The sequence below is a fragment of the Bombus terrestris genome, chromosome 6 (genome assembly GCF_910591885.1).
Source record: "Bombus terrestris chromosome 6, iyBomTerr1.2, whole genome shotgun sequence".
Taxonomy (NCBI): domain Eukaryota; kingdom Metazoa; phylum Arthropoda; class Insecta; order Hymenoptera; family Apidae; genus Bombus; species Bombus terrestris.
Window position 1 is genome coordinate 11,201,212 of NC_063274.1, and position 25,347 is coordinate 11,226,558.

Sequence of the window (25,347 nt, forward strand, 5' to 3'; positions counted from 1 at the left end):
AATAAAATAATATTTTTAAAAATATTAAATTTTGTATTTATTTTTTTAATAATTTCTCACTCTTTTTTCAATAAGATATTGAAACAATATAGAAATAAATACCAATCGAATATGTTTGTATTTAACCTTAAAATTGTATAGAAAAAAATTACTTTAACTGGATTAAAAAATATCTTATGATTATCAATAAAGAGATATTTTCCAAAATAATTTTATTTGTAAAAATAAATTTGTACAATACTTTTGTACATTAGTTTTTATAGATATAGCATTTTTCCCAGTGTATAATAATCTTTATCGGTTAAACTCTCTGTTTAAAAATTTAAACTATAAGATTTTGTACAATACAATATGACAAACATTTATATATCTGAGCAAAATTATACATTTTGTTCTTTTTATTAATGTTAATAAAAATTTGTTTAAGATATTGTATTCTACCATTTTTAAAATACAATTAACGATATAAGTAAATCCCTTGGCACCAATCTATATGATAGATATACGATATGACTTTTTTCACAATAAAAACAATGATTATTTTTAGATTTTATAAATCTAACATTGATATAACATATTAAATAAACTAAAACTTTGTTTCTACAACAATCGTATAACAGTTGTAGATAAAGCTACAATACAGTTAAGATATAAACATAAATATGAAGCTTTATATTTCTATTATCACAACAATTCTTTTTCTAATAAAACTCTGAGTAAAAGTTACTCGTAGAATTTCACATGAGATAGATAAGTACTGTTTAATGATGAACCGTCTCGTTTGTAATAAACATTGTTATTCTAATAAATCTGGTGGTACATTATCTGGTAGTGTAATACCAAGTTTGGTTACCATAAATGATGCTACTTTGCAACCATATTCTAAGCAATATTTTGGTTTCCATCGAGCTAAAACGCCGGCTAGAAAACCAGCTGCCAAAGCATCACCAGCACCTGTGGTGTCTACAACAGGAGCCTTTGGTTTAATTGGTTGTACCTGAATAAAATATAAACGAATTTTCATTCAGTCTCGTAACTTAGGACATTGTTTCTCTCTTTGTAACATACTTGAACAGATTGACTTCTTCCCCAAACAGTAATTGCTGGAGCTGAGCCACCTTGAGTCATAACAAATACTCCCCCATGACGCAACCAATCTTCATTGACTGTGTTACAAACATTAACTGTAATTCTCTTTAAACTATTCAGTAAAAATGGTATATCTGTTACATCTTCATATGTAACATTTAATGATTGAGCCAGAGCTTCCATTTCTCTTGCATTACCAAATACAATATTTGCATATCCTACCATTTCACAAATTGCTATGTGATGATCCTACAAAAGTTGATTTAATATTATTATTAATTTCTAATTACTATAATTAATAATTACTCTAGATATAATAATTTTGTCATTTCATTGATTGAAACTACTAGTTAAAATTTAGAATATTTATGTACATTAAATATATATGTTCCATTTAAGTTGAAAGCAATAATTATGTCTCTCTCTTCTGCTTGTTTAACAAGGTCTTTTACTAAAGGAAAACTGTGTGCTAGGAAAAATCCTTCAATATAAATTATTTTTATTGTATCTAATGATAAACTGGTTTTCTTAAGGTCATCTAGAGTATATACACTAGCAGCTCCTATATTTGCAACAAGACTACGAGTTGATTCACTTGTCAGGGCTATGCAATGTCCTGTAGGTAAAGTTGGATGAATTGCATATCTGTAAAAATATGTACATTTAAAAACATATCATAAGCAGAATAAACTGAGACAGAAGATTTAAAGCATCTACAAACCTGACATCCACACCTGCTGATCTAACTAAGATCTCCAACATTTTCCCCCCTGAATCATTTCCAAGTCCTCCACAATATATAGTATATTGATTTTGATGAGTTTCATCGCAAAGCCATTGTAAAACTCTCATTGAATTTTGTGCTGATCCTCCAGCACTGAATCTATGTCGTGATCTATTTCATATATATCATTAATGACATTTAAATTGTTAGTAATGTAATTGTATTGTTTTCTTTTATAATAATGATACTAATAAACAAACAATATTAATTGAATTAAAAGAATTTGTAAATAAATATTAAAATGACAATGTTTGCACTGTATATTTTTTACACAAACAAATCAATTACATTCATATTTTGATTTTTAAATCACAGGAAAAGATAAATACTTGTATAAAATATACACAATGTAAACATATAACATGTATTAACAAATATACTTATTAACTCTAGTGGTAAATCCGCCAGCAACTCCTGCATTTTTTCAACAGGAAGTTCTATTTCTCCATCCGTAGGAAGATTGAACTTTTTCAACAAATCATCATTTTTTATTGTTACATAAACATCCAGCAAAGGATTGCCAAAAGCTATAATAGCTGGACAATCCAGTTTTGCAATAGATCTTCTTAATGAAACTTTTTCAACCATTTTTTATAAATATACTACAGGGCTACATTTATAAATAAATTTCAATAAATTATTTATTATTAACCTATGACATATTTACGTGTGTTATAATTATAAATATTCGACATGCACTTTGCAGTTCTTAAAAACAATAATATTTGAAACCAGCTGAAATATGTTTATGACAAGAAGTACAACTAATAGTTACGTTATTTATCTAAAAGTACTTTAAATAAATTAAAAATATTTTTTTAATATTCACTTCATATAATATAAAAGTTCTCAAATATTTTTTTTATAAAAATATTCATGTTTTTATTAATAATATGTAATCGTGGAAAAAATCAATTACATGTGATATGCTTTATATATTTTTGCTCTACTTAAGATCCACGTAAAGATTACTACCCTTCAAAATACCTTTAAATATATAATTATGCTTCCTGCTTTTTATTAAATAAATAATAAAAATCTTTGTTCGTGTTATAATCATATATGTATAGTCATATTATTGATACCTGAGTAAAAAAATATATAAATTTCACATACTATTCAATTTTAATATGAATCGAGTCTAAATATTTAATTTTCGTCTACTTTTAATGTATTATGTATTATTGTGTTAGAATTAAATCGTATAGCTATAAAAATTAATGGTTTTTACACTATTTATTTTTCATAATAATTAAATGTTTTCATGAAAATATGTAGTGACAATTTATTGTACATGTGGGTTAACATTAAGGGTATAAGATAGATGCGCGCATTGTGATTTAAACATATACTGTGCGCGTGGTACACGTTTTCGAATAAAATTTAGACAAGAAAGAAGCATTTTATTCTCAAAATGGTTCGAAAAAAGATAGATAATCGTGTTCGTGTTTTAATTGAAAATGGTGTTGTTACGGGACATAGAACAATGTTTATTGTTATTGGTGAGAAAGCACGAGATCAGGTTAGTATACATTAGATTTGTAAATAATAAATATATAAGTGTATAATTAAATTTCTGTTATATATTGATGTTAATTTATATGTGTTAATAAATTTTTAAAATTTTAAACTTACAATTTTTTATTAGATTGTTTTACTACATCATATGTTATCAAAGACTATTGTAAAAGCTAGACCTTCCGTTCTTTGGTGTTATAAGAAAGATTTAGGCTTTAGTAGTCATAGAAAGAAGCGAATGAAATCGATACAAAAGAAAGTTAGATCAGGAAAATTGGATGTAAATGAAGATGATCCATTTGAATTATTTGTTGTTTCTACTAATATACGATATTGTTATTATCACGAAACACATAAAATATTGGGGAACACATATGGCATGTGTGTTTTACAAGTAAGTTTCCCATTTGTTTAAGTTGAACATAAATGATCACTTTAACAGAAAATAATTTTTCTTAGGACTTTGAAGCAATTACACCAAATTTGTTAGCACGAACTATTGAAACTATTGAAGGAGGAGGACTTATTGTATTTCTTTTACAATCAATAAACTCCTTAAAACAATTATATACCATGAATATGGATGTACATAAAAGATTTCGTACAGAAGCACATAAAGTATATCATTAATTTTTATTTTATTAGTTTATAAATAGATTTGTTTAATTTGAACAATAGTTTTAAGTAACTTGTAAACTAATAACATTTTAACTAACTTAAATAATTTCTTAATATTTTTTATTTAATTCTAGGATGTTGTTGGTCGATTTAATGAAAGATTTTTATTATCTCTTGCTTCATGCAAAAGATGTTTAGTTGTTGATGATCAATTGAATGTATTACCATTATCATCACACAATTTAAAGATTGAATCCATAGAAAAACCGACCTCTTCTGAAAATTTATCAGAATTAGATGCATTGAAAGAAAGTTTAAAAGATACACAACCTATTTCTTCTCTTGTTAATTGTTGCAAAACAATTGATCAGGTTTAATACATAAAATAAATAAATATGTATATTTTGGTAAAATATATGATATATAAGATATATTAATATTTTTAGGCAAAGGCGCTTCTTAAATTTATTGAATGCATATCAGAAAAAACATTGAGATCCACTGTTTCCTTAACTGCAGCCAGAGGTCGTGGAAAGTCTGCAGCATTAGGTTTAGCTGTTGCTGGTGCCATAACATTTGGTTATTCAAACATTTACATTTCAAGTCCAAGTCCAGAAAATTTGAATACGTTATTTGAATTCGTTTTTAAAGGTAAATATTAAAAGGTAATGTCATATTTCAATATAGTAAAATTTTATTTTATATTTTTAGGATTTGATGCATTAGGATATCAAGAACATCTTGATTATGGACTTGTACAATCTACAAATCCTGAATTTAATAAAGCTACTGTACGTGTAAATGTCTTTCGAGATCACAGGCAAACAATTCAGGTATACTTTTAATATATAAGATCAGTTTGCCAAAGTAATAATGTAAATATAATTGACAAGAAATCTATTTTTCTTAGTACATTCATCCTACTGATGCCCACAAATTAAGTCAAGCTGAATTACTTGTAATTGATGAAGCTGCAGCAATACCTCTCCCTTATGTGAAAGTTATGCTTGGTCCTTATTTAATATTTCTTGCATCAACTATTAATGGGTAATTATATCTTATGTTTCAATTATCTTTTTACTCATGGTTTAATATTTATATACAACTTATACTTATATTTTTAATAGATATGAGGGAACAGGTAGATCTTTATCATTAAAACTATTACAACAACTAAGAAGTCAAACTATAGGCTCAAATAGTCATGAGAAACAACAAAATGAAAAGATTATTATTGGAAGGCAGCTACATGAACTGACTTTAGAGGAATCTATTCGTTATAAACCAGGAGATTCTGTTGAGCAATGGCTGTGCGATTTATTATGTTTAAATGCTACAACAAATACACCTATATTATCTGGATGCCCACCTCCTGATATGTGTCAGCTATATTACATAAATAGGTAATTAAGTTTTTAACAATAATTACTATTTTGTATAATGTTTAGTGTTTCATATTATTACATTCTTTTTTTAGAGATACCTTATTTTCTTATCATAAAGCATCTGAATTATTTTTGCAAAGATTGGTAGCTCTTTATGTCGCCTCGCACTATAAGGTAAATATATTCTTTCATTCCTTTAAAGTTTGAATAGACATAGAATTTCTAATGTTTCAGAATAGTCCAAATGATTTACAAATGATGTCTGATGCGCCAGCACATCATTTATTTTGTCTTTTGGGTCCAATAGATTCAAACAAAAAAACGTTACCTGAGGTATTAGTAGTTATTCAAGTGAGTAATATAATATTATATATATATATAATGTAACTTCAATACTTCTGGTAGTTGTAATATTTCTATAATGCGTAGATTTGCTTAGAAGGTGAGGTAAGTAAAAATACTATAAATGATGGACTAGTTCGGGGGCGTAGAGCAGCTGGTGATCTTATACCATGGACTATTGCTCAACAATATCAAGATCAAGATTTTCCGGCGTTGGCTGGAGCACGTATTGTCCGCATTGCAACACATCCCGAGTATCAGGGAGTAAGTGTATATCATTATATAAATCAATGAAAGTAATTTGTACTCAATAAATATTTTGATATAGATGGGATATGGTGCTAGAGCATTGGAATTATTGAAACAATATTACGAAATGAAAATACTGAATATTAACGAAACACTGTCAGAAACATGCACAACACAAATATCAAAAGTTCAAGATGAAGAAGTGAATTTGTTAGAAGAAAGATTAGGTAACTGCACAAATTTATTGTACTATATACTAAACATTATATAATTTTAATTTATGCTATTAATTTTATATTAATTATCTTTTAGAACCTCGAGCTTCTCTTCCACCACTCCTTTTAAAACTAAGCGAAAGACGCCCAGAAAGTTTGGATTATATTGGAGTGTCTTTTGGGGTTACAGAACCTCTCTTAAAATTTTGGAAAAGAGCTAGTTTTGTACCAGTATATTTAAGGTCAGCATTAATGTTTACTAATATTATTACATCACATATTAAACAAAAGTAAATTTTCTTTCTTTAGGCAAACAACAAATGATATTACAGGTGAACATTCATGTATTATGTTATACAAAATAAATTCTGAACAAGATGTTAAGTGGCTACAAGCATACTGGAATGACTTTCGTAAACGATTTATAAATCTGTTGTCTATATCATTTAACATGTATTCGTCCTCATTGGCTTTAAGTATATTGATTAACAAATCGGTTACATCAGAGATTACAAGTTAGTGCATTTTTAATGATATATTTGCCTTGATGTTTATATTTGTGTCTATAATATATATAATTGCTTTCTTTAGCATTGACAAAAGATATATTAGATATTTATTTTACATCTTACGACCTAAAACGTTTAACCATGTATAGTAATAATATGGCGGACTATCATTTAATAATGGATTTATTGCCATCATTAGCACGTACATACTTTTTAAACATGATGGGTGATACTAATCTATCGGCAGTGCAATCGGTATTTATGATGTTTATAATGTCGCTAATAACATTGAAATAATTGTATTTAAATATAACTTTTTATGATATTTATTAATGTTCCTATTTTTATTCTTAGGCAATTTTATTAGGATTAGGCTTGCAACACAAAACTGTTGATAAATTAGCAGAAGAATTAGATTTACCACCAACACAGCTACTTGGTTTATTCAATCGTACAATACGTAAATTTGTACAATGCCTTAATAGAATAGCAGAGAATTTTATTGAAACCACCATGATGAAAATGGAAACTGATAATGAAAAAGTGCAATTGAATCCCATCAATGGACAAAGTTTGTACGATGAATTAGAATCTGCAGCTAAGGTTTGAATTTTCTTTACAATATCAAATATATTAAATATTTTTTATAATAACATTTATTATATTATATAAATTTCATTTTAGGAACTAAAAGCAAAACAAAAAGCTGAATTGGAAAAATTGAAAAGAGAAGACTTAGAACAATATGCAATTAAAGGGACAGAAACTGATTGGAATAATGCACTTTCGGGAAAGAAAAGTAAGCATCTTATATCTATAAAAAGTGGAGAGAAGAGAGGAGGAGAAGATGATAATGCTTCGGAAATTCCGAAGAAACAATTTAAGAAAAAAAAAAGACGTTCTTTCAAAACTTAATTGGTGTAAATATATAACCTATAAAATTTAATAAATGATTATATATCATAATATTTATTTATCCTTACTCTATTTTAATAAAAGATGTATTTTGAGATAAAGGAAGATAGTTAAAAAATATCTACATTACGGATTAAACTACAAAATTTTAATCAAAAAAATGATTATCTACTATATATTTTACACATTGGCAAATTAAATTTCTTTCATGTTGAATAGATCTTGAAAGTAATTTTTGCAATAATTGGGACGTATATGGTTGTTTCTTATTTATCGTTATATTCGAATTTCGTTTTACTGTAATAGGCTGTTTAATCTTAGAAATTTTAGGAAATGTATCTGTTGACTGCAAATTATTCCCAACAACTTCATTTTTATCAACAATTTCTTTTATTGCACTACTTTCTTCTATTATTATGTCATTATTTAATTTTATTTGTTTAAGTGGTATTTCTTCGGGTGCATCACCTACAAATATTATTTTATAGAACTTGTATATAAAATATATATGAACATTAAATAATAACTTCTCCATTACGAACAATGAGTTTATTATAAATTAATATAAATATACCTACTTTCTTCAGAATCACTTCCGTAATTTGATACTAAATTGGGTATGCTACAAGTAGCAATAGTAAATTTTGGTAATGCAACTAATGTTTCCTCTTCATCAGAAATATAATTATTATTTTCCTTGTAGTCATCTTTAATGTCATTATTAGATTGATCTTCTGTTTCATTTCTTAAGCTTACTACAAATATTATTCATACAAATATGTTAAAAATGAAAAAGAATATTAAAAAATATATATATAAATTACATGAACACAATAATAGAATGCTCACATGTTCCAGAAAATTGATATACACCTCTGTATTTCTCTTTCAGTTCTACAAAATTGTTAGATATCTTGATAGGCTCCTTCTTTATTGCTGTTTTTTGTTTATTAGAACGTACAAAATTTTTTCTTTTCCGTTTAGTAACCTCTTGTTTCTGTTTAATTATTTCTCCTCTTTGTACCTTTTCCATTTCTTCTGCCTTTCTCAATTCAACATTAGCTTTTGTAGGATATCTCCTACAATATTATTAAGTATCATACAAATCATTCTTAATTATTACCAGCTTTAAAAATTATTATAACTTACCTTTTTCGCTCCATTATCCACTTCTCAATCTCTTCTGGAGTTGATACATTTTTTATTTTATGATACAAACCAGTATTATGTTGCATAATAATGTGCTTTTCAATAAGTAATGGATGAGCAGAAAAGGTACATCCATCAATACCACAAAGTTTATGTCTCGTTTTGTGTTCAGAAAGAGCATCTTCTGATGAAAAATCTTTATCACATATTTCACAATAAAATGATTCATCATCCTCTGAACTGATGTAATTTTCATCTCTTTGATCATATGGTTCTTCATCACTTGGATAAAGATGAGCCTAAAAATGGTTACTTCAAATATTTTTTATACATTGTTCACATTCAAATTCAATGCAAAAATACTTCTTGAGGTACAATTTTTAATGGAAGTAGTAATATGTGAGACTTCGCTGACTTCTTTCAATGTCTGTTTTATACATTAATTCCATGGTTCCATAATTTTTTGTTTTGGTACCATATAATACATGAATATTTACTTGAAACTCGAAGAGTGTTGTATTTTTTAAAATAATTCTTTCGTTTAAGACATGATAGATTTTTAGTTCGAATAATTTAGATATAAAGTTATGCATAGAGTAATTGCTTACAAAGATGTTTTGCATTAGTAGGTAATGTAAATTAATTCTTAATTGAGATATCTATATTCACATACCTACATTCTCAATATAAAGTTTGTAGAAAAGGATATTAAAAATTAATAGGAATTATTAATGGTACTGTAACATATATAAGATTATAGAAGTATTTTTTCATAATTATTTGAGTAAAATCAATATTTGATATATGTATATAAGTAAATATAAAAATGTATTACAAATAATGATTATTTGTATGATTGCTATTATATGCAACTATTGCTTACACTTTGCATTTTAAAATCTTTTCCAGGGTATTCAGAAATTCACTTATTAAGTTTACATAAGTATTATAAACACACATTTATATCTCATATTTTAAATCAACAATTAACATAGGATAAATTTTGTGTATAGTTACAAAAAAAGATATTTATGGTTACCACAAATGTATAGCAGTAGAAAGTAATGTAATTTGTAAAAAATGTAAATATTATAGTCCTAAATATAGAATAGGTTGACAGTATAAAAAGTCCTTCATTAAAACTTCTAAGCAATATAATAAATTCTTATTTTAAATTGTTTTGAAGTAAAAGTATATCTAATATTGTAAATTAATAATTTTACTTATCACATAATATTAATTAAACAGAGTATATCTTTATTATATGCGATGATGTAACGTGTAATTGATCAAAATTTTAGGAAGACAATACTTTTATAAAAGTTATTTGATGCATGAAATCTAAAAAGGTCATTTTCATATTTCAGAACGATTATTGAACGCATATTAGAATTCTTTTTGTGGTTTATAGAGTAATTGGGGACACCAGATTTAGAACTTATAGAAATACGATTTATTCTTACAATACGTATCTTAATTACAAATTTATCTTGTTCTGAATTTATATTTTGTGGAAGTCATGTATTATTGAAATGAAAATATTCAATACTACGGCACATAATAACAAACAATTACAAAAATTGTCATATCTTGATACAGAGCCACAAGCTATGAAGAAAATACTTAAGTAAATTTTATATTGAATAAAATTTGTATGTCGGAGAATATTTTAGCGGTTCCACGAAATTTTCCATTAAGAATGTTATAGCTTGCAGCACTGTATGCTGGCCAAAGAGCAATTAAAGAGCTTTATGATAACAGAATTAACAAAGGCCAGATTTTTATATAGATATATTGGTGTGAAAAAAAGTTAGATATTTAATACTTCTAACATGAAAGTATATCTATAGGAAATATACAAAATTTTACATTTACATATAAGCATATACTAATGATGTAAGAAAAAAAAACAGTTTAGTTTTTATAAGTATTACTAAAAATAAGAGAATATCTATTATTCAAATGTTATTCATCATTAAACTCTATTTTGTCAAAGTATTTTAGCATGATAGTTTAACATTACACACTTATAATATAAATGCTAAGAATGAACTTATATTGCAAAGAAATGATATTTTACAAATGACAAAAGAACGGATAATACAAATTTTGTAATTAAAAATGATACAAGTATTTAAACTGCAGTGTTCTCTAGTATTTATACTGCACATTGAAATAAGAAAGAATTAAATCGTTCTGAAGTTTGAAAACAGAATACTTGTGTAATTTCAACTGTTCAATTGTTTATATGGAGGAGTAGCCTGAAGCTTAAGACTGTGCCTGTTCGCTGGAAGGCTGCATCTCCTCCGTTAGCTCCATTTGCTCTGATTGCTCAGTCGCATTCTCAGTTTTCTGAACACCCTCGGATTCGATCGTATTCTTATCATCTGTTTTTTGACCACCCTGTAATCAAAGCAATTTGTCAACTGTGACAGGAGCCAATTAAATGATGCAAATAATATTTATCTTGTACATAAATAATATATTAGTAGTATTATTATCAAAATTAAAAATTTATTATTAGATAAATGTAATTTTTTAGGATCTTTTCATAAAAATACTTTTATTATGTTTTATAACTCGAAATATATTATTTTAAATAAAACAATTCATACAAATGAAATAAATAAATGAAATAAATGTATCTACATATATAATTATTATAATGCAATTAAATATTGTCAGCTTGTAAATGACTTGAATATCATAAAAAAGTATTTACACTTATAAATTATAACTATAACTGTTCAGCTTGTCTATACATATATATATCATCTCACAACATATAAATCTAAATCCTTATATTATATATTATATTAATAACCTTAAATCTTAAGAAATGTTCTAAAAATATTTAATGCAAATTGCTAAAACAAATGAAGTGGAATTTTATTGTACCTATGATATAGGATACACCAGATACAGTCTTTGATTATTATGTTAATACTCACAAATAGTAGAAGAATACAGAGATATTAATTGCATTAAAAGCATGTACAATTACTTGTTACTTATTTCTACAGGGTGGTCTACCTCTTTTGTCCTCTCATTATAATTAAATATTTATTACATAAGTAATAGTAATAAAGCTATTGTTAAAACTATTAAAAAAAATGTGCTACAAGTTAGTGTATTATACTCATTTTTTACAATAATTACTGATTATTAAGAATGTGCAGAATTGTCTCAAGACTTGGAAACTCAAAAGTCTTTGAATCCCACACAGCCATACAGATTACCAATCCTGTAACTGATATTTCACAAACTTTTTGAATTGTATAAAAGTATATAACAAGTCTTTCTATAGATATGAAACTGTAAATGGTGTTGTATTTTTAATTGTAGTATAATATCTATAAACATTATAGGAAAATGTATAGTACACAAAATATCAAGTTATAAATATATAAAATATTGACTCTTCTTTATTAAAATGATTTAAAATTTATTATGCAGAAAATAAAATGATAAAAATTGCAAACTTAGTTACTGTTGTAATTTTTCCTATATTGTAGGGCTACTACTTTATATATAAATATTACACCTTCTTCTTTTTGCATAATTTGTACATAACGTATTTTAAATAAAAGATATATGAAATAACTATTAATCAAAAAAGTATAGTTTGATCTCTCTTAATAAATTGTTAGTTATAAAAAGAATATTATTTTATACTATATGTACAAAAATTAAATGGAAAAAATACCTGTTCTGGATGTTTTGCAAGATAATCATTTTTAGCATCTCTGATCATCCTTGTTACTTTGTTTCTTAAATCCTTAAATTCTTCCCATTCTTTTGCATCTTTATTCTTTTTTGCTTTAGCGTACAACTTATTTTTCTTTTGTATTTCACTTCGAATTTCATCAGTCATCCATGGTTTCTTTAGTTCTAATTCCTAAATAATTATAATATTTTTTAGTCAGAATTTAAATAACTTCAAAATTTGTATTCTTAATTTCTTTTTATACATCAAGGCATAAAACAAGTTGCTGTTTATTGTCAATCAATACATTAAATCTTATCAGAAATGTATTATTAGGCAATGAAGAATTTTAATAATTATATCTAGAAACATAAACTTTTCTCCTTCGTGTGTTTTATAGTAACTAATTTTACATTGATTTATAAATCCATTTTATTTAAATATCATGATCTGAAATAAGTGACTTCAAATACAAAAGAAAATTTAGAATAAAAAATAGATAATTATTTCCTTCATAATACTACTGAGACTAAAATACAAATAAATCATATTTAAATAAAAAAAATAATAATCAATAAATTCATTGCTCATGCCTTTAATCGCATGCAGTTATTATTACATGTTTTGACAAAGTAATAGAATTATTCTCTGTACAACTACACAAATATCAAGATGATTAAAAAACTTCATACTTACTTCAAGTTTACTGACTTTTTTTACATTATTCAGTGCTTTGCCTTTTGCATTGCCATTGCCAACTGAAAATCTTGGTCTCATATGAGATAAAATCTGAGGAGGTAATGCTCTTCTGTGCCAAGGCCTCATTAATGGTCCTCTAGGTCCTACACCTCTTAAACTAATCGGTGGAACCATAGGAGCAATACCTCTGACTCTTGGACCAAATAGTGGCATTGGTCCATTTGGTCGATTTACTCCAACTGGTCGTGGTGGTGGTGGTAATCTTTGTCTTATTGGCCCAAAAACTGGATTCATTGGAGGTGGTGGCATTCTTGGAGGTAAACCAGGAGGTGGAAGTCTACCACCAAATCTAGGAGGTGGTGGAGGTCGTATACCAGCGGGTGGGACTCTTGGCCCTAGCAGAGGTCCTCGATTTAAAGGACTCATCGTTATTTTTTTTTTTGATGTGGATCTTTTTCAATCACTTTTACAATTTTAAGTAGTAGATGATTGATATACCGTCGAATGCGAAATGTTATTTACGAGGTTAAGACTGTAACTTCACACACTGTTTATGCGAGAAATACGTAATATATGTCAATATTATGCACTTCTCGATATTATCGTAATTAAATTTGATTGCAAAACCAATCACGGTATTAGTTGTAGTCGAGAAAATCGTGAAAACATTACGAACTTGTACGGAAATAAACCTTTTATACGGCAAATAGCAATCAGTGCCGATGAGCTTGCTCTCGGTAGTCACGAACAACAAACTTTAAGATGTATAAATCGATTTGAAATTTCGATATCTGAAAGTAAAAGATATTAGAAAATTGATCTGAAATATTTTGTACAATTTGCAAATTTGATATTGTATAATTAATATTTATTTTGCTATCTGATTATTTTACCTTTATTTTTCCCTTATTTTTACATTCCCTTCTCAATAGAATTATATTTCCTTATTTTATACTGTCATCTTCGGTGTATATAGTATCTATACTATATTAGAAAAAAATAAACAAATAATACTTATTTCATAATTAACTTATAATTTATATATTATTTAATTTAGAAAAAATACGATACATATAATTTATTTCATTTCTCTATATAATAATTTTACCATTTTCGTTTTTCAATTCAAATTTTCTTAGTAGTACAACTTTTTAACCAATTCGATTTTTAGCCAATCAATTAAAATACATTATAAATAAATTATATAAAAAACTATATCTTCTTTTTTACATAATGCGATAGTAAATGCAAATATCAATCATTAAAGTATTGCTTTTACATTTAGTTATCTATATTCACTTGAAATAGCTATATTATATGATGAAACTAAGCCTTGAGAAATTTAGGGATAATTCATACGTTTAAAAATGTGTATAGATAACAAATTTTTATATTCAAAAAAGTTTTTTTTATCGCACATTAATGTGTATATCTGCCTATAAGCAAGGATAATTTTAAAGGCGCAAGTTAACACGTTATTTATCTGATTGGTGTATTTCAGATTTATAAGAGACATGCTCTTCTCATTGGTCTATTTGAGCAACGCTTTTAACGTATCGCCAGCTGTTGAAGTTACGTTTGTTTGAAATCAAACGGCAACTGAAGTTTGTTGGGTTGCTTAGAGCTTCGAAATTTTATCTGCCATGTATGGACGATAAATACTCTTAATTGTAACAAGAAGAGGGCATGCATAGTGTTTAAAAAGTAATAATAATTTAGAAAAGGAGAAGAATCGATTTATATATAAAAGATTTGGTGTAAAATTGGAACTAAATAATGGCCACGATTCGAGTACACGAGGATCAAGAAAATCGAATTAGCGATGTTCGTCGCGGCAAAGAAAATATTTCCGTGCCCCTTCAAAATCAAACATTGCAACCAACAAAACGTGCAGTTTTAGGTGTTCTTCACAATAATTGTAATCGTAATACGAAACCAGTATGTATATATTTCGTAATCTTTCCTCCCGCGTTTTTCTACACTGGAAAACTCGATATTTATTATTTTTATAGTACACATTAATCAAACTATAGAAAGTGATTTTTGAAGCTGCACAACATTTTTATGACCTTAAAGTCATTTATTATCAATGTTAATAGTGAAATATATAATTATATTCGTTTGATTTTGTGTAGGAAATATACAAGGATGAAAAGTATCCAAAAACAAAAGCTGTTATACCTACACAGTTTGAACCTTTTAAAATTTATGATGAGAAAAAGGAGGAAGTTACATTTAAAATCTATGAAGATAAGTTAGAAGAAGAAACTTCTGTTGCACTTAGAGACACAAAGGATAAGAAAGAAATAAAAGAGAAGGAAGATGTGAAACCAGAAAGAGAGAAGCCAAGGTTAGAAGTGAATCCTATGACTGTCTCAAATTTACCAACATTTTATAATGCTATTGAAGATATAAATAAAAAGAAAGAAAATGATGTCATTTTTTCACAAGGCAGTCCAATGTCTTTAGAAAAATCAATTTCTTATTTGTCTTCCTCAAAGAAAAATCATCAAAAACGAAGAAAGTCTATTAAAGAATTGAGAATGAATTTTTTTGATATAGATGAATATAGAGCTGATATATATAATTATTTACGTGCTGCAGAAGTATGTATTTACCTAAAATTTCTTTTCTAAATTTAGAGTAATTAATAGATATTAACATACTATTTTAATAAAATATTTTATTTTAGATACAGCATAGACCAAAACCAGGCTATATGAAGAAACAACCTGATATAACATATTCAATGAGATCAATATTAGTGGATTGGCTCGTAGAAGTTGCCGAAGAATATCGGTTACAGACTGAGACACTTTATTTAGCTGTTTCATATATAGATCGCTTTTTATCATACATGAGCGTTGTAAGAGCAAAATTACAACTTGTAGGTACAGCAGCTATGTTTATTGCTGCGTAAGTTTCATTTATCTATATATCTATTTAATTAATTATATCTAGTCTGTAATTCTTCAAAAAATAATGTTATACTAATAATTTAGAAAATACGAAGAGATTTATCCACCTGATGTAGGCGAATTTGTATATATCACAGATGACACATATACGAAAAAACAAGTATTACGTATGGAGCATTTAATATTGAGGGTTTTATCTTTTGATCTAACTGTTCCAACACCACTTACCTTCCTTATGGAATATTGTATTAGTAATAACCTTTCTGAAAAAATTAAATTTTTAGCAATGGTAAATACATTACATATGTTTCCTTATTGTGTTCTCAACACGATATATTAATTTTCATACAAAATTTTATAGTATCTCTGTGAATTATCAATGCTTGAGGGGGATCCATATCTCCAATTTTTACCTAGTCATTTAGCTGCATCTGCGATTGCACTTGCACGGCATACATTGTTAGAAGAGATGTGGCCACATGAGTTAGAATTATCGTCAGGGTATAGCTTAAAGGATCTTAAAGAATGCATTTTGTGTTTGAATAAAACCTTTTGCAATGCATTAAATATTCTACAACAAGCCATCCAAGAAAAATACAAAAGCAGCAAGTAAGTTTAGATATTTAATATTCAAAGTAATTCTTTTCTTTTTATCCTTTAAATCAATGATTTTATCATTATGTATAATATATTTTTATTTAGATATGGACATGTAGCATTATTATTACCACGATGTATTGATAATGTTACACTGAGCTCTGAAGATGAAGAAGAAAATGCCTAATAGGCATTACACAAAAATAGAAAAATCTAAAAATCTATACATATTTGGAGATAACGAACCTCCCGTTGTAAATCCCGTGTTTTGAAAGACAAGGAGGGGATTAGGGCAAGACTGAGCTATTCTTTTACAAATGAAATGAACGAGTTACTTCTATTAACATATGGTCACTATGTTTAGCCTGAACAAGCATATTGACTTTATTTTTCATATCCCACCACCACCTATACGTTTTATAGGTTGTAGGTAAATTTTAATAACTGTTTTTAGAGCTCCGTCATTATATTAACGAATGAAGCTCTAAATTACGTTATTTAGGAATTTGTATTTTTATATGCATTTTTTAGACGATTGTTAACAGAACACTTGCTCTACATACATGATATCTAAATTTTGTTGCCAGTGATCTGTCATAAAATAATAGGAAGTGTAAGAAACAATAACTGTATTTATTATTCACATTGTACTAAAAATATACATCATTGTGATGGAAACGCGTCTATGTATTAAAATGATTACAACATTCGTCTATTTTTAGGATTCTGACATAGCTATTTATTTACGATCTTTTATGGTGTAACCAACAAAAGCAATGTTATTAATCACTTTTCTTCATCTATTTTTTAAAAATATATTGTACATATATTTCATAGATCATGCTATTTTAAAGACATTTCTGTTTATACATACACGTACATTTACAGATAAATTTTCATTTTAAAACATACATTATACGAATGTTCATATGGATACTTTCATCAAATATTAAAAATATATATCATATTTTATGCATGATCTCTGAGCAAAACAAAAGTATTCAAGTGTTTGATACACTATGCGTGTCTATAATGTTCATATTAAAAAGGGATATACACATAATTTTGTTTTTTGTTGTATTTCGATTATAATATTGAATGTTTTAATTATAATATTTACGATATATATAAAGATACATCTCATACGATATTTGTGTAATGTTTTTAAAAAGACATGACGAAATCAAATTGTTATGATAAATTATATACTTTGAAAGCAAATTAAGCAGGAAGTTAATAGTTAAATAGCAATATTCAATGTTATAACGTTTAGACAATTTTGAATAAGAAACTTTGAAATAGGTTTGAATAGGTTTCAGTAGAATATTGTTTTTCATATGCTATGACAAGAAGAATTAGGTTATTACTAATATTATTCATAAAATAAATAATGTTATTAATTTCACATATTATGACATGTGTTTTTTTAAATACATAAAACATTTGAATATTCTTAAAGATATTCTCTTCATATTATTGATGTTGGTAGTACTGATTTCTCTTGCTTAGCCATTATATTTAATTGTGCGCATGTGTGCGTTGTGCTCTAAACTAGTATTGACGTTGACAGTTTGCAGTTGATATTTAATAGAAATCTAACGAAAAGGCAATTGTGGGAGTTTCCCGAGATAAAAATTACACATTCCATAATATTATTGAGGTATAATATTTGATTCAACATTTTCTTACGTTTATTATTAAATAAATATTCTCATTTTATTTCGCATATTATACTCAGTATTTTCGATGTTTTATACAATTTAATCATATCTTAAATGAATAAATACATACTTTTAGGTTACTTTTACTTATGTTTTCTGTTGGATAAACAAATTTATTTATAAGATTTTAATTTAACCTATAAAATGAGTAATATATGTTACATTGATTTGAAAGTCAATGTATTAAAGTAAAATGAAAGTGAAAAATGTTAATATAATAATAAGTAGTTAATATAATAGTAACAGTAATATATATTTGTCTCCTATAAAATTGATTGACTGAAAGTTAAACGATAAATGTATGAGAATTTTGTATAAAATAAAAGTTTATATTCATAGAGTTTTTTTTATATTTAAAAATATTAATACAAAGTTTGTCAATTTGTTTGATATTCTTATTAGACAAAATGGATATGGCATTTGGTGACAACTTTGTCAATGAGCAAGAAGTAGATCCAGTGGCAGAATTTGTAGCAAGGGAACAAGATCAGTTGGCAGGGCTTGAAAATGAAATTCCACCAGTTGCTATGTCTGCTCCTACAATGGCATCTAATATAGATGGTAGTTAAATTCAATATATGCATAAGTAGAAAAAAAATTATCATTTTATTGTCTTTTGTAATATTTGATCTGATATCGACAAAATGTTTCAATTTTATACTATATATTAATATACACATAATAAAACAAATCACTGTGAATTACAAATATATTTTTATTTGGGTAATTCTAATTAATTATCCCAAACTTTGGAAATTTAAGTTGGCCCAGGTGGTGATGCTGAAGGTAGTTTTGAAATAATAGATGCAATTGGACAACCTTCTGAAACACAAGCACCTCCAGTAATAGGTAAACCATATTTTATTGCTTTTTTATTAAATCATTTATAACTTATTATGGGATGTTATATTTTTAAAAATGTTTCCAGAAACTGCTCCCAAGCCTCCACCTGTAAAGGAAGAACCTGAAAAAATACGAAAATGGAGAGAAGAACAAAAAACTAGACTAGAGGAAAAAGGTAAATATCTTCTTTTAGCTAAATTCCATTATATAACATTCGTAATTTTAATATTTAATTATTGTTATATAATTTATTTAGATGCAGAAGAAGAGAAGAAAAAGGAAGAGTGGAAAGAAGCTGCAAGAAAAGAATTAGAAGAATGGTATAAACATCATGCAGAAGCTATTAGTAAAACAAAAACTACAAACAGGTAATATTTAAAATTGCCATTCCTCCCTTTCTTTTAATTTATTTAATTTTGTTTTATTTTATATATTTTCAATATGTTTTTTATAAATATAACTTTTAATCGCATATCTGTAGATGCAATTAAAAGTCTTATTCTGTATAAAATTATAAATATTTTATTTAAAATATGTACTACATACAATTATATTATTTTCATTCTGCTTCTTAGGGAATCTGCCAAGTAAGTTATACTATATTTTTTTGCATGTATAATTGCATTGCATTGCTGTATAATATAGCTTGCTTATTCACTTTATAAAGCAACTTGCAGAATGGTATCGGAAATATTTTCATATATGTTAGCTGCTTTTTTGTAATAATTCGTATATTTTGTGCTTGATGCAATTATACTTGAGATCTCATTTGTTTCGAATCGTGTCATATGTAAGCCACACATTTATTGACTTTAATTATATTAGAAATTATCATAAAGATACATATTAAAACATTATAATATTTTATAATTTTTATATCGTTATATTTTGACATAAATGTTACAACAATTAAATTTTAACAATTTCATTATCAACTATATTAAAATTTTTCAAATGTATAAATACTATAGGAATTATTAATTTCTATATTGTATGTATACATTTAATATAACATCAAATTACCATATCTCTTATGGTAATTTAAAGTATGGTAAAGTTACCTAACTTGTTTATGTAAAAACGGATACAAAAATATAAAGATTTCCTCTTTATTTACGATTTTCAATTTTATAGATAGAATTATATGAAATATTTGTATTAATTTTCGTTACGTAGATTATAACTTTCGTGACACATTTTATCAGAAATGAAAACAAGAAACAAAAAGCATACTTTCATGTAAATAAAGATTATAGAAAAAATTTTGAATTTGCGTCGCTGCACACATTATATGTAAGAAACGAAAATAAAATTATTCAATACATATACTGCAATGTCATTAGTGCATTTAATGTTCGAGTATTGTCGCATTTAAATTTTTATACGTTGTAACTTATGTAATATAATGAATTTATCTCTAGGAACGCAGAAAAACAATTCGTAGCAGAAGCTGATGAAGTGGAACCAGGAACTGAATGGGAACGCATTGCAAAACTTTGCGACTTTAATCCCAAATCTTCCCGCACTTCAAAAGATGTTTCTCGAATGCGTTCAATTATTTTGCAATTGAAGCAAACTCCACCTGCTCCAGTCAGTCTTTGATTAAATTAATAATTTGGTATGGATTATAGATATATGCATATATATATACATATATATATATATATATACATACACACACACATACACTCACATATATATGTATAAATATACTATGAAACAAAAGAAAAGTGTATGCAAGTTATAACAATATCATTTGAAAGAAAGATCATATATGGTCTGTTAAGAAAAAATGTAATATTATTGTGAATAAAGATTATTGATAGCAAGTATGTGCATAAATATTAAATTTAAAAAATTAAATGTATAACGTAATTACTAATGTCGTTATATATAAAGATATACATAATAACGCCCTTACATATATAAATTTAACGATAAATGGTAGTTTACAAAACAATATATAAAATTTTCATAAATTATTTTAATCATATATAAAATTTTATGAAAATATATCGCTTTTTAGTACACTTAAAATAAGTTTTGAAGTATATTAATGTTATTTAACAAATAACTCTTATTGTGCGTAATATAAAAATTTTTTATAGTTTTAGTTTTTACATCGTTTAACATCTTGATATGTCACATACCTAAAAATTCATAATCAATTTTCTTCTAATTCCCCTTATGCTATTTTTTCTGAAAATAACAACAAATTAGATTGTATTAATAATTCATACCTATGTAATTAGAAAAATAACAAATTATAATTTATATTATATTATTGTAAAAAATATAATATTAGTTACTTCTTACAAGTATAGAAAGATAAAAGATCAATACCTATGTAAATCACGCTTCATAGCAAGTTGCATGTCATGTTGCCAACGATATATGTTTGGATATGTAATGGAATTAAGTGATGTTGATACTGCATTATAAACAGCATGATCTAACTTTGTTGGCACTGGCCTATAAAATAATAAATAACGGAAATATATATGTATAGCAATTATGTGTTTATATAAAAATAGTTATTTTACTAAAAAAAAAATTTATTTTCATGTGATATTTTACCCTTCCAGAAATGTCCCATGTCCTTCCTCTGCATTTTGCATTTCATCATCTGAATCTACCGTTAATTTTGGTGATGATGGCGGTGTAAAAAATTCTAGTTCGTCTAAAGAAAAAAATAAAACGTCATATTTATAGATACTTTTTGTTGCATACTTTAATATAAATTTTGATTATAAAGCACTCTAGACTTACCTACATTATTTTGTTCTTCACCATTTGATGTAAGCAGTGACCATGATTGTAATTTATTACATAAGTAATCTATTTCATCAATTTGCGATTTCGTTTGTGCATTTTTGTTTGAATTAATTAGGTTCTCATTTGATGTCTGTGAAAAAATTATGTAAGAAGTATAATAATTTTTAATGAATGTTAAAAATTCAATGAATATTTGTTGTACCTGATTATGGTGAAGTAACTGATTCTGAAATTTATGTTCTAAATATTTTTCAAGTTTCATTAAACCCTCCTTAGTACGAAAATCTGCAAAGTCGTTTAAAAATAGCCAATATTCCTTCCACGATACTTGGTACTCTTCTGCCAAGTCTCTAAAAATTAAATTGGGTTGCAATTCTCTTTTTTAATCTTTAATAATTATGATAAATCTTAAAATTTACTATGAAATATACCTTCCAACTCGTTCAAGTCCCTTTTCTGCATCTTGTAATCTTAAAGCTAAATTATTAGTGGGACTATCTATAGCATTAGATTCATCATCAGTTTTTTTAATAGGAGTCATACGAAGACGGGGTGGCGTTTTCCACTTTTTTCTAAATTCTAATGCTCGAGATTTTGTCATTGGTCCAGCAAACGCACGTACTTCTAAACGTGGACTAATTGGATCAGTATTTAAACTCTACAAAAATATTATCCACATAAAATATTATAGACATACAATATAAATTGAAATATTGTAACATACCAAAAGATTAGTAGGAGAGAAAGGTTCCCCAATCACAGGTTGTAATGTATTATCATCTGATCTTAATACAGGTACATAATACTGATCTTCCAGTAGAAAACGTATTTCTTTTTTTAATCCTTCATCTTCTTGACATGTTCTAGTACAAATTATCTGTAATATTAACACAAACTAAATTAACATGTATTATAGAGTGGTAATTACAAAAATATATAGAAAATAATAAAAGATTATAAATCAAAAGCAATAATAGAAAAGTTTCAAATATTTTATTACGTACATCTATTGGTAGTTGTTTATATTTATTTGGTAATGTCCTTATACAACATGGATATGAAACAAGAATTCGAACTACATTTTTTAAACCAAATTTGACTGCAAAGTGTAATGGAGTTTCATTTAATCCCTTGTCAGGTGTGTTTAAATATAAATCTAACATAATTTGTGCTCGATCCACATAACTCTTGCATTCATCACCATAAAGTAACTTTATGAAGTCTGTGTTTCCAACAGTGTTTAATATTAACTCACACATATCAGGCCTGTCTGCCCTAACTGCAATATGTAATGCATTATAACGGCATCCTTCCTATAATAAGTAAGAATGAAAAAATATAGCATAATATATGCATATTAGATAATTTATATCTTTCTTAAACATGATTATAAATTATAAACTTACTTGCAGAATTGCAGGTGTATCTCCACTACCAATTAAGTATCGCGGATTTCCCCATACTGTAGTTTTTACAGCATATAAATCTCCATCTTTAATTAATTTTTTAAAACATATCAGATCTTGAGATCGTGGAGCTTTAAAATTATTTGATTTTTCTTCTACTACAGGTACAGTTGGATTTATTAAGGTACTATTCACATAATTTGATTTCTCAAAGCCACTTTGAGCATATTCTTCAGCTTCTGATCGTTTTTTAAATGATTTCAGACGGCCAGTTTTAAATTCTTTAATTATTTTTAAAGCTTCTGCTTTGTCTTGATAAACTCGAATATTTTCTATAATAATTAAATGTGAATTATTTACTTCATTAAAATAATAGTTGCAAGATTATAAAAAAATAACAAGATAACTCTTTATTTTTATATATTTACCTTTAATACTGTTCTCTATTGAAGAATCAATGTTTTCTTCAGGTATGTATACTGCATGATAAATTATTTCATTTGATACATTGGAATTTCCATGAATCCCATGTAATGTTTGTACGTTTTCATCCATTGTATTCAACTTTGTTTTTCTCCCAAATTATTTTAAGTCATATAGTCATTTATTGGTTATATCGTTATATGTCACATACGAAAATGTCAAAAAACATACACTGAAACTGGAACTGTTTAAATTTAATGTGATATTTATAATTCGGTATGCAATATCTTTTGTCTTTTCTCCCCTCTCTTTTTTTTCTAATCGGAAAATTTCATATACTATTAATGTCTTCTTCCTTTGTAATACGTAGTTTGTTTAAAAATCTATATTATAATTTTTAACGGTTAGTTAAAATTTATATGGTTCTTAAATATTAAATAATCAGTATTAATTTTGAAATTTATTTTTATAAAGTATCCTATTTAATATATAAGAAGCTATGATAAAATACACCAAGCATTTTTTATCAAACATAAATTTTCAAGAAACAAAATAGGAAACATATATGGTATGCCAAGTAAATTCAAGGTTAAACTTAATTTTCAAGATAATATACAATTAAGCCGTAATTTAAGAAGCGTTTACATTAAAAATGCTATATTTATGAAATCAATATAATTCATAATATAAAGTATAACTTTCTTACGCAAAATAGAAAATGCTTAAAAACCGTATCAATTCATAATCAACTGTTATTTACAAAACGAACCAATCCTAGATAAAGTCTAAATGGTTGACCAATTAGTTCAAACCATATAAGCTGATTATGTTTAGTAGTACAAGATAAAATAAAATTTTATTTATAATATTTTGACTATTTATTTTTAAATAATACTAAAATTAACTTAAATATAAATCTACCAACACCATTTGTTTAATACATACATTAATTAATAGCATTCATAAGAGAAATTTCCTCTTTGATAATGATCATTTTCAAATCTGTATTTTTCATTGATTACCAAAACAAACTAGGAGGTATCTGATTATGATAGTACAGTTTCATAACATAAAATTCCATAAGTCATTTAACTGTTAATAGGAAATATTGGGTTAACAACTATTTGCCATTAAGTGGTATTGACAAAATCCACAATCACTTAGTTGTCAACCCAATACATTCTCTCATATTATAATAATTCTTATATTATTATATCTATATATTATAATTAGTATTGTTATATTATTATAATATATTATTATAATATTCTTATAATAAATATAATATTCTCTTGTACCATAGACTTTATTCAGATTAATTATTTATTATATTTATTAGATTAATACAAATAAGGATTCTATTTTTGTCAATTAAATTCTATATTTATACTTAAAAATCGAAAAACTGCTAATAATTGCTTAACATAATTACAATATTAAAAAAAATATATGAGAACAAAGAATGTTTTATATAAAAAAGGACATT

The 25,347-nt window shown here is 26.1% G+C and overlaps 6 protein-coding genes across 8 annotated transcripts; 3 read left to right on the plus strand and 3 right to left on the minus strand.

Moving 5' to 3' along the window:
• Positions 1–195: 195 nt before the first annotated feature.
• On the minus strand, positions 196–2,934 carry LOC100651039 (adenosine kinase). Its single transcript, XM_012309486.3, has 6 exons — positions 2,861–2,934; positions 2,262–2,483; positions 1,811–1,984; positions 1,464–1,734; positions 1,069–1,338; positions 196–997 (listed from the first exon to the last, which is right to left on the minus strand). The coding sequence occupies exons 2-6, from the start codon at positions 2,459–2,461 to the stop codon at positions 797–799; spliced, it is 1,116 nt and encodes a 371-aa protein (XP_012164876.1). The 5' UTR covers positions 2,462–2,483; positions 2,861–2,934; the 3' UTR covers positions 196–796.
• A 247-nt stretch (positions 2,935–3,181) lies between these two features.
• Positions 3,182–7,677, plus strand: LOC100650439 (RNA cytidine acetyltransferase). The gene is made up of 17 exons (XM_012309490.3): positions 3,182–3,395; positions 3,522–3,785; positions 3,851–4,009; positions 4,144–4,380; positions 4,456–4,660; positions 4,721–4,842; positions 4,920–5,056; positions 5,137–5,412; positions 5,487–5,568; positions 5,629–5,745; positions 5,824–6,000; positions 6,065–6,212; positions 6,298–6,442; positions 6,510–6,715; positions 6,792–6,964; positions 7,064–7,312; positions 7,394–7,677. The coding sequence occupies exons 1-17, from the start codon at positions 3,288–3,290 to the stop codon at positions 7,622–7,624; spliced, it is 3,036 nt and encodes a 1,011-aa protein (XP_012164880.2). The 5' UTR covers positions 3,182–3,287; the 3' UTR covers positions 7,625–7,677.
• On the minus strand, positions 7,651–13,950 carry LOC100650683 (nuclear FMR1 interacting protein 1). Of its 2 annotated transcripts, none has more exons than XM_012309489.3 (6): positions 13,176–13,950; positions 12,480–12,671; positions 8,774–9,072; positions 8,498–8,703; positions 8,203–8,379; positions 7,651–8,092 (listed from the first exon to the last, which is right to left on the minus strand). In XM_012309489.3, the coding sequence occupies exons 1-6, from the start codon at positions 13,602–13,604 to the stop codon at positions 7,773–7,775; spliced, it is 1,623 nt and encodes a 540-aa protein (XP_012164879.1). In that variant the 5' UTR covers positions 13,605–13,950; the 3' UTR covers positions 7,651–7,772. The 2 variants fall into 2 exon arrangements, with proteins under 2 accessions (XP_012164879.1, XP_003396050.1); XM_003396002.4 differs by having other exon boundaries at positions 8,474–8,703; positions 13,176–13,949.
• Positions 13,951–14,739: 789 nt separating this feature from the next.
• Positions 14,740–18,353, plus strand: LOC105665847 (cyclin-A2). The gene is made up of 6 exons (XM_012309492.3): positions 14,740–15,116; positions 15,314–15,784; positions 15,871–16,094; positions 16,181–16,385; positions 16,458–16,705; positions 16,799–18,353. The coding sequence occupies exons 1-6, from the start codon at positions 14,955–14,957 to the stop codon at positions 16,878–16,880; spliced, it is 1,392 nt and encodes a 463-aa protein (XP_012164882.1). The 5' UTR covers positions 14,740–14,954; the 3' UTR covers positions 16,881–18,353.
• LOC100650809 (clathrin light chain) lies at positions 18,202–21,087 on the plus strand. Of its 2 annotated transcripts, XM_003396003.4 has the most exons (7): positions 18,203–18,353; positions 18,817–18,975; positions 19,177–19,263; positions 19,343–19,432; positions 19,514–19,625; positions 19,833–19,844; positions 20,679–21,087. In XM_003396003.4, exons 2-7 carry the CDS (start codon positions 18,822–18,824, stop codon positions 20,857–20,859), a joined length of 636 nt encoding a protein of 211 aa, XP_003396051.1. In that variant the 5' UTR covers positions 18,203–18,353; positions 18,817–18,821; the 3' UTR covers positions 20,860–21,087. The 2 variants fall into 2 exon arrangements, with proteins under 2 accessions (XP_012164881.1, XP_003396051.1); XM_012309491.3 differs by lacking the exon at positions 19,833–19,844 and having other exon boundaries at positions 18,202–18,353.
• Positions 21,088–21,221: 134 nt separating this feature from the next.
• LOC100650559 (ankyrin repeat and LEM domain-containing protein 2) lies at positions 21,222–24,435 on the minus strand. Its single transcript, XM_003396001.4, has 10 exons — positions 23,867–24,435; positions 23,439–23,770; positions 23,037–23,345; positions 22,757–22,909; positions 22,464–22,690; positions 22,235–22,382; positions 22,027–22,162; positions 21,835–21,937; positions 21,601–21,729; positions 21,222–21,456 (listed from the first exon to the last, which is right to left on the minus strand). The coding sequence occupies exons 1-10, from the start codon at positions 23,991–23,993 to the stop codon at positions 21,408–21,410; spliced, it is 1,713 nt and encodes a 570-aa protein (XP_003396049.1). The 5' UTR covers positions 23,994–24,435; the 3' UTR covers positions 21,222–21,407.
• Between the last annotated feature and the right edge of the window lie 912 nt (positions 24,436–25,347).

What these genes read in the sequence shown, in the direction of transcription:
- LOC100651039 (XM_012309486.3), bottom strand. Translation starts at nt 2,461, where the DNA reads ATGGTTGAAAAAGTTTCATTAAGAAGATCTATTGCAAAACTGGATTGT. An exon ending in TCAGCAGGTGTGGATGTCAG is followed by an intron (nt 1,735 to 1,810) that starts GTTTGTAGATGC and finishes ATATTTTTACAG; the next exon opens with ATATGCAATTCATCCAACTT. An exon ending in ATGGAACATATATATTTAAT is followed by an intron (nt 1,339 to 1,463) that starts GTACATAAATAT and finishes CAACTTTTGTAG; the next exon opens with GATCATCACATAGCAATTTG.
- LOC100650439 (XM_012309490.3), top strand. Translation starts at nt 3,288, where the DNA reads ATGGTTCGAAAAAAGATAGATAATCGTGTTCGTGTTTTAATTGAAAAT. An exon ending in CTTGCATCAACTATTAATGG is followed by an intron (nt 5,057 to 5,136) that starts GTAATTATATCT and finishes TATTTTTAATAG; the next exon opens with ATATGAGGGAACAGGTAGAT. An exon ending in CAGCTATATTACATAAATAG is followed by an intron (nt 5,413 to 5,486) that starts GTAATTAAGTTT and finishes TTCTTTTTTTAG; the next exon opens with AGATACCTTATTTTCTTATC.
- LOC100650683 (XM_003396002.4), bottom strand. Translation starts at nt 13,604, where the DNA reads ATGAGTCCTTTAAATCGAGGACCTCTGCTAGGGCCAAGAGTCCCACCC. An exon ending in TGGATAATGGAGCGAAAAAG is followed by an intron (nt 8,704 to 8,773) that starts GTAAGTTATAAT and finishes ATAATATTGTAG; the next exon opens with GAGATATCCTACAAAAGCTA. An exon ending in CGGAAGTGATTCTGAAGAAA is followed by an intron (nt 8,093 to 8,202) that starts GTAGGTATATTT and finishes TAATATTTGTAG; the next exon opens with GTGATGCACCCGAAGAAATA.
- LOC105665847 (XM_012309492.3), top strand. Translation starts at nt 14,955, where the DNA reads ATGGCCACGATTCGAGTACACGAGGATCAAGAAAATCGAATTAGCGAT. An exon ending in AAATTAAATTTTTAGCAATG is followed by an intron (nt 16,386 to 16,457) that starts GTAAATACATTA and finishes AAAATTTTATAG; the next exon opens with TATCTCTGTGAATTATCAAT. An exon ending in GAAAAATACAAAAGCAGCAA is followed by an intron (nt 16,706 to 16,798) that starts GTAAGTTTAGAT and finishes ATTTTTATTTAG; the next exon opens with ATATGGACATGTAGCATTAT.
- LOC100650809 (XM_003396003.4), top strand. Translation starts at nt 18,822, where the DNA reads ATGGATATGGCATTTGGTGACAACTTTGTCAATGAGCAAGAAGTAGAT. An exon ending in ACAAGCACCTCCAGTAATAG is followed by an intron (nt 19,264 to 19,342) that starts GTAAACCATATT and finishes AAATGTTTCCAG; the next exon opens with AAACTGCTCCCAAGCCTCCA. An exon ending in AACTAGACTAGAGGAAAAAG is followed by an intron (nt 19,433 to 19,513) that starts GTAAATATCTTC and finishes TAATTTATTTAG; the next exon opens with ATGCAGAAGAAGAGAAGAAA.
- LOC100650559 (XM_003396001.4), bottom strand. Translation starts at nt 23,993, where the DNA reads ATGGATGAAAACGTACAAACATTACATGGGATTCATGGAAATTCCAAT. An exon ending in AATAGAGAACAGTATTAAAG is followed by an intron (nt 23,771 to 23,866) that starts GTAAATATATAA and finishes TAATTATTATAG; the next exon opens with AAAATATTCGAGTTTATCAA. An exon ending in AGTTACTTCACCATAATCAG is followed by an intron (nt 22,163 to 22,234) that starts GTACAACAAATA and finishes ATTTTTTCACAG; the next exon opens with ACATCAAATGAGAACCTAAT.